At 37.7% G+C, this 18,515-nt stretch overlaps 1 protein-coding gene across 2 annotated transcripts in view; it reads right to left on the bottom strand.

Annotated features, from left to right (window-relative positions):
• Positions 1–18,515, bottom strand: part of wb (wing blister) — a 142,632-nt gene that overhangs the window by 94,520 nt on the left and 29,597 nt on the right. For both annotated transcript variants that reach the window (XM_011643118.2, XM_089072460.1), the window contains one exon: positions 2,959–3,201. In XM_011643118.2, coding sequence (XP_011641420.2) covers positions 2,959–3,201 — 243 coding nt within the window. The remainder of the gene's footprint in view (positions 1–2,958; positions 3,202–18,515) is intronic.

The following is an 18,515-nucleotide window of genomic DNA, read 5'->3' as shown; positions in this document are numbered from 1 at the left end:
CTCGGCTGATAATTAAAGCTCGTGCCTCGGGAGCACGAGAGCACGCGCGATCGGTTTCGTGCGAGCGGAATCGCGATGAGAAAAGAAACGAAACGGAGAAACGGAGAGAGGAAATCAATGATACAAAAACGGCGGTCCCTACATTCCAGCCATGTATGGCACTGTCCGGCCGTATAAGGGAGTATCGTGTACGCACCTTCCATAGGGGGGAAACTTGGCAGTTTTACGCTTTTGCACGCGAGCCAGAAACGACGTGCGGGGAAAAGGAAAGGATAGGAGGCTGAAAGAGAGTCGAAATGCATCTCCCGACATGCGGCAAACTCGTTGCACCCGCTGCCGTTTCGCAAGAAGGGATGTCTTTGCCACGAGAAAGAGGAGAGCCTCATCAACCTGAGGACCGATCTCCGTCGCGAGATGATCACTCTTTTATTCCCTCGTCTGGCCGCCAAAGTACGTTTAAGGATTCACACGAATAGTTAGGATAATGAGAAGATAATATTGGAAATGTATTTTCTAAAATAGAAATATTAAACACTATTTTATTGAATAATGTGTGTTAGCAGTATTAATAGTGAAATTTAAATATTTATGTAGATATTAAAAATGAGTTTCCGCTAAATAAGAAAGCTTTTAATCTTTTATGTAGAAAATTAATATTAAGATGTATATAAAAATAAGTTAAATACTATATAATAAAAATAAGATAAATACTATATAATAAATTTTACAAAAAATTTGGAACCTTTCTTAATTTCAAATAAAAAAACTAAAAAATTAAAAAACAAATAATTCGTTGCAATAAATTTATACAAGAATATCTATACAAGAATAAATCTCTCTCTTTGAAAAAAATTTGTCACGTCTGATAGTAGTTAAACAGAAAATTATATTAATGTGATTATAAATATGTTGTTCACGCATAGAATTACATTCGTCAATTTCCTCAATATTCTTACGATAAACGATTAAGAATAAAGCTCGATGAATAAAATAATAAATAAAATAAATCGATACGAGCGAGAGCAAGTGAAGGAAATGACTTACTAATTTCAACCATGAAGAAATGTATTGCTCGCATCAAATTTATTCCTGTCGCAAAATAGTGCCATACATCTCGTGCAATAATGCTTCGGAATACGCCGATAATAGAAACGCACTTTTGTTTCTTAATGTATCGCTTCCGATATCATTATGTTTCACAATTTATCGTAACGGTTTACTACAAGAAATTACTTAAGAACTAACGGTTGGTGTATATATATATATATATATATATATATATATATATATGCACAAGCCGCAATGATTGTAGATCAAAGATGCCTTTGATCTTTTATCTACACCGTTACTCTTAGTTTCTTCAATTTAAAATAAATTTTTTATAAATGCATCAAAATATCAATAATTGTTAAAAGAGACAAAGATTAAGGATTAAAAAAATTAGATCTAACATATAGAAATATAATAAAACAAACTTCAACTAAATTTTATTTCCAACAATAAATTTTGAAAGAAGAATCTAAAAATTAAAAAAAATCTTTTACTTTTGAATTTAGTTAAATTTTGGATACTTTACGTAAAAGAAAAAAACAAAATATTTTTAAATCACAAGAAAGTTACGAAATATATTGAAGACGTGAAGAGAGCAATTTCGGAGCACCCATTATATAGTTTTATCGAGGAAGTAGCGCCCGATTTGCCGTTTATTAATGACTTTATGTCGCCTCCGTACTACTGCTTCACGAAAAAAAGATAAAAACGTGGAGGAAAAAGCGGGAGGGATGGAGAAACGGGATCTACCGGAAGCAAGCGGGCCGGCAACCCCGTTGCCAGTAAAATCAGCGCCCGCTAATCATCCAATCGCGTAATTGCACACGCGCGGCCGCATAAGACCGACGATAATTAACGACGCCGAGTGCGGCCGTGAGGATTTTCGCAAGGATTATTGATAATGACACGGTTAGCCGTGCTCGTAGCGGAACGAATACTGCGAAAAATGCATCGGCGAGCATAAACATTGGCTCCTTGCATCAGGCACGTCATTAGCGTAAGCGCCTTTAATATCGGCTTAACCCTTTCGATAAAAATTTCAAAAAAGGGCAAAAGAGAAATAGTTGAGAAGAGATGAAATAAAAAGGATAATGTAACAATCTTAATTTGCGTAAAAACAATTTTCTACTTAACTTCAGTTAGAGAAAGAGAATAAAATTCTTTTATTTTCGTTAAAATACAGCTGGAAAAGTAATATCTGGTTGGTAACATCTGGCATTTAAATACTTGAATCATTGCAACGAATAAGTGAAGGTGAAGACGGTTCATTTTCGACGATCGGGCAGCAGAGAGGTGCGCCGATCGGCAGCCTGACATTTGTATGCAACAGGTTATTAGAGATAGAGGTCGTTATGTTACTTTATGGCTGGCAGTTAAAGGGCTCGCGCGAAAAACGCTCTTCGACGTGCTTTTAGTACGGGTTAATTGTCTGCGTTTTCAACGCTCGCAACACTCAATATTGATGAATGCATTGTGTTATTTGTACGTGCAGCAACATATTTTGATCGTAATGGCAGCTGCGAGTTTTTTATGTGTGTCAGTTGAGTAATTTCTTTCTCGCGTTTTCTGATTTCGTAACGTTGCTTTAGGAAGTAACAAATTATAGTTAGCAAGTTTGTTGTAAATTCGACCCGATAATAACTTTATTTTATACGAAAGTGTGCCCGATTAGTTTAATCATACGTCTATTGCCGGTTTAATTATGTATGTTTATTATTTTCAGAATGCAACAAAGTGTGTAAGAACTATCGAGAAATTCACTGAAATAAAATAAGATTAATATCATGAAATGATAATATTTTTTTAAAGGAGCAGCCATAAAAGGTAAAAGTCGTGTATAAAAGGAAAAAAATTGATATTGGCAGATCACATTTTTCAAGCTTTGTAAAACGAGAAAGGTGTCCTCACCTCGCCGTTCTCCATGGGGGTTTGTCTGGAGTACTGACTGGTGCATATGACTTCGTCGTCGTTGAGGCGAATGGTTTTGTTCGTAATAGACGGTACCGAAAATCTCGTCCAGCATTCCACATCGTTCGGTGCGTAATATTGCCACGGCTGGAAATTTTCACCGTCCAAGGATTTCTCCAAAATCCAGGCCGTGGGTCTCGGCGAGTTCGCGGCCTTCACTATCACGTACTCCACTTGATAGACCTGAAAGTATAAAAATGCAAAGCTGTTAGTAAAATGAAACCTAGAAATAAAATTGCTTAATTAATTATAAAAATTTTCGAACGCACTATAAACTTTAATCTAAGTCAACAATATTTAAGTATAATTGATTACTTCAACATTTTTGAAGTGAAAGGATTTGCTGAAACTTTATTTAAAAATTTTATCAAATACAGATCTGAAAATAATTGTGTGGGATCATCGAAATAATTGCCTAAATTTCTAGAATATAAAAAAATTTTTGCGATATCATTATGCTTAAGCATGTAAATCTCATGTAATTGTTTTTATTATCCAACAAAATTATTTTCAGATCTGTATCTGCCTAAATTTGTTTGGAAAATTGTTTTTCCCGTGCGGAAAAGGGAAACTCGTATATCCGTCTACATTCACGACTGTTCGTAGCACGTCATCGTTACAGTAAACTCAGATAAAAATCGCGAGTTCAATGCCAGAGGTCAGATTTACAGATCTCCCGCGGCTCGTCGGAAACCCCGCCGAGATCAGGAGTTTCGCGACGGATAATTAATTCCAAGCAGCCGGAGATCACGTAGAACCTACCTGTCCGCTCGTGTTTCCATCGATGCAACGAATAGAAGAATGCGATATTGTTATGACGCGCCACTGTGTCAATCTTTCTGTCTTTTTATTTCAGATGCAATTGTTCCAAGAAAAACATCCCATTCGAAAGCGGACGTTGAAGTTTCTGTCCGCGCGTAGATGCGTGAACCGCGATTTTATACGCAATCTGAATGGAACAAGCGATGAAAATCAGCCGCTACTTTCCTATTCCCTTTAACCTTTCCCTTTTGTTTGCCTTACTTAATTATCTTCTCATTGTTCGCGCGTAAAATTAAAATAGCGTATGAATCGATAGTTAGATACTTCATGCATACGTTATGTATAAATACTCCTCACGACGCGAGTCTCTCCGCTATCTCTCGGCGTTGCCGGACATAAATGGCACAAATACGAATTTTAAAATACAAGCGTAGCAAATCGTAAACGCGCGCACGTAGGCGAGTATTGCATTACAAGACGCTTCGTTGAATACTAGGCACGTGAATGATACTGTGCACGCATCGTACATTATTATCTTTATATAGCGCACGATGTTGCGTGATATTCTAGATAAGTACCTCGTCAGGTAAATATTTTTACGTAATATTAAATATGCCGATATGCATATATTTTAATTATCAAGTTATTGGGAGGAAAAAAAGTAGCAGAGCAAGACAGAGATGTTGAGATTAATTTAAAAATTCGACAAAATTTAATTAATATCTTTATCTTTTCATTTGTTCATTAGATGACTATTATCTTTTCACTTAAAAAAATATCAAATACTAATAATTTTCTTGTCTTTTCATTTGTTGACTGGATAACTATTATTTTCCTCATTTAAAAAGACAGCGAGTACCAATAATTTTCTCGAGCGTGCGTGGAAATGCGCAATCGCATGCATCTTCGACTAAAATTTAATTAATATCTTGTCCTTTCACTTGTTAACTGGATAACTATTATTTTAATTATTATTTAAAAAGATAGCGAGTATTTATAATTTTCTCGAGCGTGCGTGAGGATGCGCAGTCGCATGCATCTCCGACTGCGGTCGCGGTTTAACAAGACGGGAGTCCTTCATTCTGACGTCGGGCAGCGTCTTTGTCGTCGTTGTCGCTGTCGTTGTCCTCGTCGTGTCGTTGTATTACGCCGGCATTGTGAGACCGGACCGACGCCCACTTTCGGACCATAAAGACAGATCGCATGTCCGCGATACCGGCTCTGTTTCCTTCTAAGGACTTCGTCCGGAACGAGCGATTCGGGCCCGTGGAGAAGTCAGCTTCAATTATCCGGCCCTTTTACTTCGTAGACAAAGACACGTGCGCGCGCGCACGTGTGGTGTGTGTGTGTGTGTGTGTGTGTGTGTGTGTGTGTGTGTGTGTGTGTGAGTGTGTGTGTAAGCGAGTGGGATCCTGATCGCCTTTGGGCATTAGAAAATCGTTACATCGGCGATAACGTATCGAGAAGTAATCTTTAACTTGCGCGAGCAAAATGCCTTGTTATGAATTATACGACATATTGACGTGATGGTCAACGTCAACCGAGAATACACCCGTCTCGTTTGGCTGGTTTCGGTGTGTGGAATGTGCGAACGTATACACGGCAATATACTCTGAGGCTGCAGGGGAATATGTTTGCGCATCAACATTGTTATGACAGGAGCAAGGGAATAGGGAAAGCATTACGAGACTGTCTTTTCTCGAGGCTGCTCGCCTTTTACCAGCTAAATATTTGCGTTGGCCGCACACGCTCCTCTCTCTTGGTTTCCAGTCGCCATCGGCATCGCGTGCCTCGTCATATGGGGTAGGTCATAAGCAAACCACGAGTGCATTACTGGCTCAAGGTTGCCCCCTTCCGGCTCGCGAGGGTGTTGGGTATCTATACGGGCGATATGTATACGAGAACTACAGAGTTTATCCGCACCAGCACACGACAAAATGATCGAGGGATAAGGCGTGTTTAAACGGACAACCGCATGCGTGTCTGACTTATATGAAACAAATGTCGACGGGCTACTATTAAAGGAGAATAAACGGAAACCAGAAGTTAGATCTGGAAACGTGAGTGGGATTGTCGCTACTATGTGCGTTCACGTTCCCCTTTATGTTTATGTGCTTATTTTGTATTCTCGCATTTTTCAAACATAAAAATCGATACAGTCGCATCAAAAGTTGCGTCAATATTATTAATTATGTCTTTTCCGAATTTACATGTTTAATGAAGATATTATTACAGAGAGAATATTACTTTTGCGGGCAAATCTAAAATTTTAGCCGGATACAGATCTGAAAATAATCTTGTTTACTGAATCGGCTGGAGCAAAAAAATAAAAAAATAGAGCAATTAATTAGCAAAAATTAGCACTACAAAAATATGTTGTTACCATAAAAAATGTGACTGGTTTTCCTACTAATTAACATGTTTTTGTTTATTTTCGGGAACAACGCTATCGCGTGTTGTAAGATGGTTCGTATTATCGCGTGATCGAGTCTGTCGATATCACATGGATCGTGTTAAGAAGATTCCAGAGCTTCGACTACTTGGATCAAGGGGTGTACACCGTTTACGTTCGGTAGAGTTAACGCGTGTAAATACTAGGCGAGGTTGGATAGCCTTGCACGAAGGCACGTCACGGACCGTACTTGACGCATCTCGCATCGACCTTTCGATCAATGGCGTAGACATTTCGGAACATATTATAATAATCAATAAGATATAAAATTGTCATTGAAATTAAGAATACGCTTGTACCAAAGCAAAATCGCAAAATTTTACATGCCTAATAATAACTGCGTCATCGAAGTTTCTATATCATGACACGCATAGTTTAATTGTCTCGCCTAACGAAGCAGACTATCAATTCTAAATTGTAAAATGTGATTAATTAATTAATATACAATGAAAGTGATTTTCCATCGTTATCATCTCGTCTTATCTCAGTATTAGAACAAATCGCAATATCGTGCTTCTTTTCCATAAAATTACTTGGCTCTTTTAAGAGGAGCAAGATTATTTCTTCCGCGAAAATGAAAAGTGGTCGGTACGAAAGTATCGCGCTCGGTATCCGAGAAACATGAATTGTGTTTTGCCTCCGTGGTCTCCGGGGAATTCTTCAAGCACCGACCACGTGACACGGCGCGAGAGAAATGCAACAAACGGCTCCCACGATCATGGGCGACAGCTTCTTTCGACGTTAAACGCATCCACAGCCTTGTAAGGATGCGCTTGGCATTAGCATCGGATGACAGAAATGGCTTTATAGCTGACACGTAGATAAAAAAAGTTGATAAAGGATCGATCTCTTTTTTTTTTTGGGACCTGCGATCCAAGTTGGCTCAAGGCCGATTGAAAATGATCGAAGGTGATTGAACCAAGTATCGATTTCATCACGCGATCAGATGTCTGCAAACAGTTATATTCCAAGTACATTTGTTTAATTTTACAGTAACTTACACATTGTAAAATTGATATATCAAATATGATATTGTTTTGTGTAAATTCTGCGTGACGTTTATTCTTGAAATATATCAAATTAATCAATAACAAAAAAGACAGAAAATAAGAAGAATTATTTATAATTTTCGTTAAGAAATGTGTATTAATTTTTGCTTTTTCTTTTTTAATTAAAATGTTTAACTGAGGAAAAAGAATATATTGATTTTTATCACATATAAAAACATTATAAAAAAAAAAAAATCACATTTTCTAATTTATATTATCAATTACATGATACTATCTATAAGAACACCGCGGCAGATTAAATCCTTTCGCGCAATCGTACCGTCGATCACTCTTAACTGCTTTTCAAAAAAAGGCTTTACCAGAATTACTAACTAAAATTAAGCTGGACGAAGAAGAGCCAGATATCATCAGGCGCGAGGCTGCAGGAGACTCGCTGAGGTGTGGAAGCGACAGAAGAAACGGCGGCAGAAGAAACTAGGGAGCCAGTATCGTAAACAGATCTTCCGCGACTCGTAGCTACTATCCGTGACAGGATCTCGAAGAAGAAGCGACACCTTCGCCAGTAATGCTCACTCTTATCCGCGCGAGTTTACAACCGCGTTTTACAGTTTCACGCTCACCAGCAGCAACAATGAGCAACGCACCGCCGACCGTCGTTTGCACGAATCGCGATAATAAACGAGCTGTGCGGACTCAGAAGAACGACTCGGGACATCGCGATCGATTGTGCTAATGGCGGAAGAGTGTCAACGGAAATGTGAAAGTCGGCGATCTTGATAAATAACACTTTCTATCTAAAAACTGTTGTACCGATGTCCTGTTATTCGCTGAAGATAGCAAATTAGGAATGTATACAATTTTTGCACTCGCAATGCAAGGAGATAAAAGCGGACGGATCTAAATTCCGATTGAAAATTGAACTTTAATTGTATAATAAACAAGCCATAAACAAACTCGATGTATCGTATGCGCGTAAAGAATATATAAGCGTTAAGAGATGTAATCGAAGAAGTTTATGGGCGATTAGGCACGTTATAAATTCAACGTGGAACAAAGAGTTTGCCACAACATGTTCGCTCACATAGCTGAACAAAGTCGCCAGTCGTCGTCGGAAAGATTCTCACGAAGCAAGGTGCTCCGGTACCCCTTTATGGGCGCGACCAACGCAGGACGACCCCCTTCTTGACCGAGGCTAAGGGGCATCACTAATAAATTGGCATTGCACGCTATCTCGCCAGGTCCGTAAATGGGGTGCACCGAGAGAGGAGCGCACCGGCAAGAAAATTTACCGGACGGCCGGTTCCCGAAGCCGTTAAGGCTCGAAGCGTCCGTATCTCGCGTCTAGGTTCTTTCTTCGGGACCGATGAGAAACACCCGAAGAAATGCCTGTTATTATTAGAAATCCCGAGTCCCTCTCTCTCGAGCTCTTCTTGCGGAAGTACGAGTAATAATGATTTGCACGTAATTGTCATCCATATCTCATCTTATCAAGTGAAGTGAGATAATGAGAAATCGAACTCGTCGTTCAATACGACGCAAGGAATCGCGTGTTAGACAAATTATGTGTTAAGTGATGAAAGATATAATCTTATATAATAAAGAGTTCTTTTTACGTAAGAAAGAAAAAATTTATATAAGTGGAGTTGTTTTCTTTTTCTCACAAATGCGTATTGCAAATATACATAAATTAAATTCTAGCATTTTTATTTCTTATCTATATTATAAATTCTATTTCTATACATAGAATTAAAAATTTTGATGTATCGAAGAACAAATTATTATTCTATATGCTTGTAAAAATTTATTTTTTGTTTTAAGAAATAACGAGAAGAAATAAACGAGAAACTGAAAGGCTTATATTATTAGATTTCTTGTCATCATTAATGTTTTTCCTCATTACGAACCTACGTAAATGGAACGATCCACGTTGATTAAAGGGTGAAATAGAATAAAACATGGAACATACACAAAAGCGACTCTCTTGAAAGACTGGCGCCTTTCGACTCCTACGTGAGCAGACTTCAAAATGCGTATACCGTGAATTATCGCGATTGAACATAAACGCGATTGTAAACACTGTTTTAATTAGATATCCGGGTAGCATTCCAATATTCATATAATTAATTCGCAAATTGACATCATTTCTATAAATTGTTTAAGAAGGATATGCAAAGCAAATAAAATTTGTTACAGATAAAAATTAATTTAAACATGTAAACATGTAATTTAAACATGTAAAAATGTGAAAAAGATGCCTGCCCGGTAAGCAGGAGATCCAGGTTCGATTCCTGGCTGAGGTGGTATTTTTTCGCAAAATAATTACGAGTTTTCACGACTGGTTCGTGGTCGGGCCTCGTCGTGACACACCCTCCTTTCTTATTTGGTAATGTTTATATTGTACATTATTAAATTTTATAATAATAAATTTATAATAAGCATAAAATAAAATATAAAAGCATATTATATAAAAAGCATATTATTAATTATATCAAAAATCTTGCCTTAAAAAAGAATTCAATAATCCATATTAATTAAAAATTAATAAATAAAGCTATTGTTTGTATAATCCAAATAAAGTACAATATTTTGTGTGTTTACCATATTCCTTAAAGGATATTCGTAATTATCGATAAATAGAAATATTTTATTTTTCGCGCTTTATAAACATGCATGACTAATTCAAAATCGTTGCAGTGAAATTGCACATTCCGATGGCATTGATAGCAACGATATGTAATTAAACGACTAGCGCCCGATATTATTCATTCAAGATATGCTTAGAATAATTAGATAAACGAATCAATTAAATGTCCTTGCGGATAAATTGGCGTAACATGTTATCATCGAATGCACGGGAAAATATTGTGTAGAAAAAAAGGGCGCGAGATATGTTATTAAATCAACCGCTTTATTGCTACCTTTCTTAGAAATAGCGAATAAAAATATTCGGGGAATGTTCGACACGTGAGATTTTTTTTTGCCATTTAAATACCTGCTCGGCATCGAACATGTTTTTCTTGAATCAGGTTGCCAACATAATGTAGTAACGGGAAATGGTGCGAATAGAAAATGAACTTTTTTTGAAATATTAATTAGATATTCGATAGACTTGACGAACTGCCGGTGTGGAATAAAGCTAACTAACATATATTCTAGCTTCGGAATATTTTCATACTGTATACCATTATTATGAATTATCTATGACATGATCTCATACGATAATTAATAAAGCATTCGAGAAGTATCTATTAAACTATCTAATCTATTAAACTATTTCTAAAAAATAATATTTTTAAATCGCGTATGATATAATTTACACAAGAAGAAAAGAATTTTATGATTTTATTGAAATATCTAAAAATTTAGTCGGATATAGATCTAAAAATAATTTCGTTGGATAAAATAATTACGCTAGTATGCTTAACATGATACATTAAACATGATACATGATGATAATATTGCAAAAATGTTGATAAATATAAATGTAAACTAAAATATAAATTTTGAAAAAAATCTAGGAGCCAATTTAAATGTTCTACATAATTATTTTGATGACCTAATAAAATTTTCAGATCAACACTAATTAATTTCAGATCTATTTCCGGCCAAATTTTTAAATATTTCAGAAAAATTGTGCATGCATAAACATAATATTATAATATATAATCCTTAAAAAAAGTCAAGTTAAAGAAAGCTATTTAATTTAAGTAATAAAAAAATCGATCACTGATTATGAATCTTATTATAAATCTTCAGTCTAGAATTTCTTCTATACGTTAATATTGCGTATTAATGTTCAACAATTGCGTATAATTTGTTTATATCAAGATATTAGATATTTTTCAAACAAATATATTTTTACTTTCTATAGATTTATAAATATAGAATTTAAAACACATATAGTCGCGCTTGTATGTTTCGTGTATAAGCGTATATCTCTCTTCTTTCTCTTTCTCTCTCTCTCTCTCTCTACGTAGCAACTTACTTATGACGGACGTATTTTGATGACATGTCATGTCGCTGGCTACCACGTCTCGGTTCGATGCACCGGACCGTATGCACGAAACGAGCAGATTTATTCGGGCAAGTCTCCGTTACTACCTCAGAAGATGGACGTATTAATTGCGGATGGATTTAAAGTAACAAGAGACGACATAATCCGATTATGAGACTCGTGACGAGAGATTCGTTGCCGATCTGAAATTTCTCTGCTAGAGGAATAAGATTACCAAAGCCTAAAACATCAAGAGAAATCCTTTCTGTCGATGGTCGCGTATGTACTTAAACTGACATTTTCTATCCGAGACAGCTGGTCGCAAATGTCATCTGATATGAATAATATACTATGATTTGCGCAAACGTACATTGTGTCATTGAAACCTGAGAAATAATTTATGAAAGTAAATTGAAAACGAAGAGATAAGTTTTACAATTATTTTTGTTTTCTGTCAGCAATATTATTTTTACTTGTCTCTCTGATAAAGTATGATTATTAAGCTTTATTTAGTTTTATTATAAAAGGTTTTCGCGGTAAAAAATTATAAATCTTCTTTTACTTTTTAGGATTCTCTTCTTCATTTATTCATTTTTGCCAGTAATAGTCGAGACATGTTAAAATTAACAAGGTAAGAGAATATACGATTTCCGCAGACGACTGCGTCTGGAAATTGAATTTTTACATCGGTTGACGCGAACGAAATTAAATTATGGGGAATGTCACGAAGGGAACGATTATTTGACGAAGAGTGAAATTCGATTGCGTATACGTTAGAGAACTTAGAGAGGGAAGCAAAATTGGATTTAGACATGTAAGTTGGAGCAGCGACCTCACGAGACATTGCCAGAGCAATTTACATAGTTACCGAAGCAACGCAACTTAACGAGAATTTGTATTATTTCGTCATTACTTCATCATTACTTGTTGGATCATAATCAGACAGATATAGCTACAATTTCATTTCACCATCGAAGAAAATATCTACATATATTACCAGATTGGCGAAAAAATAAAACCTTCAGACACGTATAAAGTAAAAGTTGTAATTCCAGCTTCGCAATTTATTTCTGTGTTCATAAAAATCTTGTGTTATATAATTTTAAATAAAAAAATTACGTTAAATTTGTTATAAGATAATATTTTATCGTTTCATTAATTTTAGGTATTTTTTTCATATCTTTACTCCGAAATATTATACAAATGTATTTACTTTTTGCCACGCGATGAAAATTTTCACGGATGCTCGTCTTCAGATTTTGTTGAGTGAGCGAGACCGATGCGACGAGCGGACACCGCGCGGTCTGCCACGAAGGATTCCACGTCCTGGTCTCTTGCCAATCCGAGATCTCGGTTTGGTCCAACGCTCCGCGACGTTTGCCAAAAGCCATTCGTGCACGTGCGAGAACCGCTTTCGTCACACGTTAACTAGAAATCCCGAGTACGTCGGTGAAATTAGTCTGGAAGCGAGAGCACAAACAAGCGAACGCTCGGCAATTTAATGAGCGTTATGAAAACACAATTCTTTTTTCATCAGTTCGTCTCATTACAGTTACGCAATGTTTTTTTAAATATAATTAACTCGTTCAAAATGTACATTTATATAAATATATATATATATATATATATATATATATATATATATATATATATATAGGCACGTTTAAATCTGTTCGTCATGAAAATTAATGATGAAATGGGTACAAAGGATGCGAGCAGAAATGAGATTCGTCATACTACGACTCGGTCGGTTGAATTGCAAAGTGGGCCATCGTTAAGGGAAAAAGCGTGATTGTGAGAGTGATGTCTCAGGGAACGCGGTTTTAACTTACACTAATGCGCGTAGTGCGGGACGTAACGTCTTCCGGGTCTCGTTACGAGCAGAATCGCCTTCATCACTTGAGAAAGTTCGGGGAAACGTATTATCGGGGTCCTGGGTGGTCCAAGGCCATCGATTTTACGACTCGATTTGGTTTCTCAAAGGGAATTGCCCGGGTTCCTTTAAAAAGGGGTCAACCATGACAAGAAAGAGAAAAAGAGGAACCCTTTCACGTTACATAAATTCTTTGTTCTTTGCTAAGTACATCGTACATCGCGACAATACCTCAGTTATCAGCATGTAAGAACAGGTTAAAATCACGCTAAAGACAACGTACGACTATTTGTTTAAACTTCGTTCTTAATTTAGATTTAAGATTTCTCTACAACAGACTCAAAACAAATTCATAATAATTGAGCAAAGATGTAAAAATTTAGATAAAATTTTCCATTCCAAGAGAAAGAAGACGAAAGAATATTTAATAATTAACATAAATCTAAGCTTGATAATTTAAAAGTAATATAAAAGTTTCTTTCTCTGTTTATAAACGCGAAAATAATTATTCTGCAAACGTATTATCGCCGATGAAGGAATGAAATAAAATAATCCTAAATCCAGATAATTTTAATATTCTTATCGATCTTGCAAACCCGGCGAATGTTACGTAAGATACATCAATTTTAAGTGAGACAAGAGTATTCGATAGGAGATGTTTGCCTCGGGCATTTAACGAATGAAGAGGAGGCCTCGCACGCAACAACAGCGATAATTGATCGGGACCGATGAATCGCACCGAAGCCGCAATCCCTCCGCTCCACAAACACCGACGGTTAATCGGACCGGGTAATTCGATTTCGTGAGCAGTCGGATCAACAGTACGGTACGAGGCGAAAGCCCACCGAGTTTCAAGTTGCGGCCCTCGCTCCTCCTCGGCCGCCTCTTTTTTTTTCCCCCTACTGCGCTCTCTTCCCTCGGTTGAGGAACCAAGCCACGAAGGCTTGTACGTTCGCCTCTCTCGGTGCCGAGAGAAGAGCCGAAAGTATGCGGGCATCGTGTACGATCTGCGCACAGGTAAATACCTGCCCCGGTATACCTGCGGCATGACATAAACCCCGGCCTCTATAAACGATCCGATGCCTACCGCACTTATTTCTTTTCCGGTGGTGCTCTCGCGAAAGAGCCATAAGGTTCCACGCCGGAGAAAAACAAGGAGAGAGAAGAGAAACGGATAAAAAATTTTTTGCACTTCTCTTGATCGTTAACCCTTCGCTACACAGAGACTCTCGCGATCATCTGCACCGCGATGATTCAAGCGCATCCGTCTATATCCGTTTTTCCTCTTGCACCCTCGCGGAGAGTCTGTCCCGACTTAAAAATAACCCGAAAACGCGCATCTCCTGTGCGGTACAAGCTTAATTGCCGTAAAGTTGTCAGAATGTAACGACGTGACGGGAAATGATTACTTTAAATAAGCCAAGCTTCGAGAAGTTCATCATCTAAATGTAGATTTCTTATGGACGGATTGTAATATGAGTTTCTTTTTTTTTTATCTCGAGCTAAGAATCGCGTTGCTCTATTATTAATACTATGTAACATTTTCGGCGTCGTGATAATAATTGTTTCCAATCCCCGATCAATCGCCGAGATAAAATCCCGCGATCGCAATTAGAAGATTCGTGTCGCGAAATGAACAAGAATAATGCGCGAATATAAATGATCTGTATATTTCGCGCGAGCGCGATCTCGCTGCTTCGATATAATTCCGAGTAATTAAATTTCACCACATAATTGACACGCTTTCGATACAAGGTACGGAAGCAAGAAATTCATTCGATTTATCACCGGCGCGGTATTCTCGCTTTCCATTCTCATCTCGTCTTCGAGTCACGACGGCGAATTACGACTCTTGATCTTCTTTATAACGGGACGTACTACAAATATTTTTCCAAATACGACGCTACATCACGCTTCAATCATCAATAGTTCCACGAGGAAATATTTTCTAACATCGATCTACTGAAGATATCACACCAAAGGTATCGACACTTCGAGGAGTATAATCAAATAATTTCATTCGTGGTGTTACGATTTTGCATATAATAATCAAATATTAATATTTCAACGGTGCGATCTTTCGCAAAAATTTTGTGGTTTCTCCCTGTTCATTCAACCCTCGGTCAAAGAGCAGGATGGGACCGGATTGATTTATCGTCTGTTCCTTTTACACCTCGATTTTCTCACATTTCGTTCCGGCTCGACCGGTCACGACGCGCCATCGTCGCGTTTGAGTGTTGGCTCATAAGTTTCCATCAGCGACATGGTCGTCATGGTCGGAAGCTTTAAAATATTTCGCACACCTGTGAGGACGTAAAAGTTGATTTTCCTCTTTCACTCAGGACATTTTTGACGGAGCAATCGTCGAGTTTTCTTTTTTCCTTGAACGAGCCCAAACAAATTTTCTATGTAGATTTGAACATTACATATCATAGTATTGGTTTATTTATCAACGATAATATTTCAAAGAAAACCGACAATCGCAAGCGCGCGCGTATAGATGACACTTTTAAGAGTGCAAACAAATCGATATTTAATTAAATTATGCTCTTGTTTAGCCCGCTTTCGAAAGGCGTGAAGGTGCGTACGTCTTTTCGCGTCGCAATCTTTCGCCGCGGATCTTTCGAAGAGGACCGATAACATCGCAATAAAGTAAGATCCGCGGCGCGATAAACGAAATGTCGCTTTAAATTTCGTTCCGCTTCTTGATTTAACGAAAGCCAATTTCTTGTACGAATGCGATTCGCGTGCGTGTCTTCTCGCCTCCTGCGATCCTCTTATTGCGTGCGCGAATCCGTTACGAAGGTAACGTCTCGTAAAAACTTTCGTTTCATCATAAATAAAATGACGTTTAATTATCGGCCGGTTTCGCGAATCAAAGAAAATCAATTTGTGCGTGAAACCGCGAGCGCAGATAACGTCGTGTGCCACGGTCTTGTTGCTCGGAGAGTCTTCAATAAAACTGAGGGCAATATCATCGAGCCCCGAAATATCTTAATAACCAGAACCCTGTCGGTCTCAAACGCGCCCCCTCCCCCCTCCGGATAATAATTCACGCTATTCATTCGGCAGGTAAGCCGTTCTCGGAGAGCACCAAGAAAAAAGCATGAAAGCAAGAAAAGAGAACGATCTTATAGTACAGCACTTAATTTATCGGTCGCATATAATTTAAATAAAAAAATCATAAGAACTATAAATCTAAAATTGAAAAAAAGTTACAAAAAATATTTAAAAAAAAAAAATTATATCATACAATATGCAGAAATAATAATTTCTGATATGCAGAAAATGATGCACAAATTATTGGCCAATTATCTTAAAGAGAATACTTTGAATATAAAAACCAAACGACTCTCCTTGATGTATGATATTATCTGGTCATATGATGAATAATTTTGATTACGATCTGTTATCAGCTTATGGAGCACTTTGATTTATTTCTTTTAATTGACGGCCGTAGGTCGATGATACGATTTTCGAGTCTCGCATCCCGAGGGAACCTGGTTTTAATCGCTTCACCCTATAACGCGGACGATCAACGATATGCTGCGAGCAGAAGGCAAAAAGATGGCTGGCCGTGAATCCGTTGTACGTAAGGGCCGCGCGCCGCGGTCTGTAATTATCGTCACTGGCCGTGGGAATTGAATTACGAGGTAAATTCGTGGCGTGCCACAACGGTGGCTGTGTTCCGACAAAAGCCACGAAGCCGCCAAACTACATCAAGCGATGGTTTCGATCGAGACTCTATCATGGTTTTATTACAGGCACTTATATAAAGGCGCTGATCATATTATCTTTCGTCTTCTCAGTGTGATTCTAGACTCTTAAAAGAAAACAAATAGAAATAGAATCTCAGAGAGAGCAAATTTGAATTTAATTATATCCAAAGATTCAGATATGTTAATAAAATTTTTATAAGAAGATCATAGATGGCATTAATCGGCAGACAAGTTTTGAATAAGTTTTCCTTCGTCTTCTTGAATATATATAAAGTAAACATAATATAAAATTTTAAATAATATAATATAATTATAATGTAATATAAAATTTTTATATTTATATTGCTCTTTTTACAGACGCAAAGAGCGTTTGGCTACATAGCGCAGGATACCACGCGATTGCATCTAGCTTAATTTAAAAGTGTTCGACTTATAAAAATCCAATAACGCACAATGTTGGACGGTCGTAAAATTCAGATAGAAAGCCACGGTTATACCTCGTCATATAATAATGTATACATCATCCCGCAAGGTCCGATCCGTGAATAGGAAAAAGGAACAAGCCCGCCTTCGGACGAGAAGCGATCTTCCACCCCACGAGGTATTATTTTCGTGACTTCGTCCGTCTCTCGTCCCTCGTCCCAGTCCCACCCGCCCCGGGAAGATGATTCATTCACCCGGCCGAAGAGGAGGACGGCGTGTGCGCAAGTTCGAGGACCTCGAGCAAGCGTTCAAGGGACGACAGCGATTCGACTTGTTGTTAATCCGCGAACAATGAACGATTCGGTTAGCTCCGGTCGTTCGACACGAGTATCATACGCTGCACCTTTTCACGTTCGATACTTCATCGCGGGGTTAGAGGTGGCGTCGATCTACGACGGGCGATAACTCGCCCGTTTCATCCCGGCTGTTATTTGAGAAAGGTGGTTTGACGCGCGGTCTGATCCTTCCGCGTGATCCTTCGACAGGATCATTTCTCTTTTTGGCGATCCACACAAGTGGCATAGCATGCGATACCACGGAACCTAATATTTACAGCTCCTTAAATGTATTACTAAATGATATTTTGCTAAGAAAAATCCTTAAATTTTTTAAAAATAACTTTTAGAGCCCTGTAGAAAATATGAAAACTTTCGCACTTTCTATTAACTTTCGTAACGTCTTTCTATTAACGTTGTAACGTTTGTAACTTGCCTTTTATGTTCTCGTAAAGAACGTAATTAAATATATTTTCTTTTTTGACACTGCTTTGAGAATATTAATGAATTTTCTGCAACGAAGAAGATTGGCCGTTGTAACTCCTCCTCTTCTATCCAATTTTTAAGAATTATTAATCGCTCTCCGACTGTTATGGAAGATACTTCGTTAACTAGCGTACCTTCCCACGTAATCGATTCTCTATTTTTATTCGCATGCAAAATATATTATATGCATTTTCAAGATTCCATTAAAAGTACTAATGAATTTTATATGACCGCGGCCAGCCCTGACTCCTCCTCTTTCGCCGCAAGGAAAGGCGGTATGTCGACAAAAAAGATTCACACGAATTACAACAGCGAGTGCTCGATGTTTGACGATCATTTGTAACCGTCTACTAATTATTGCGCAACGCGGTTTCGACCCTTTCACCGTCACAGCGAGATAAAGATTGTCCATCAAGCGGCCTTTTCGGGCATAGACAAATTAA

Source organism: Pogonomyrmex barbatus, unplaced genomic scaffold, assembly GCF_055798465.1.
Source record: "Pogonomyrmex barbatus isolate J1 unplaced genomic scaffold, ASM5579846v1 scaffold13, whole genome shotgun sequence".
Classification (NCBI taxonomy): Eukaryota; Metazoa; Arthropoda; class Insecta; order Hymenoptera; family Formicidae; genus Pogonomyrmex; species Pogonomyrmex barbatus.
This window is presented reverse-complemented; position numbering and strand designations above follow the sequence as displayed.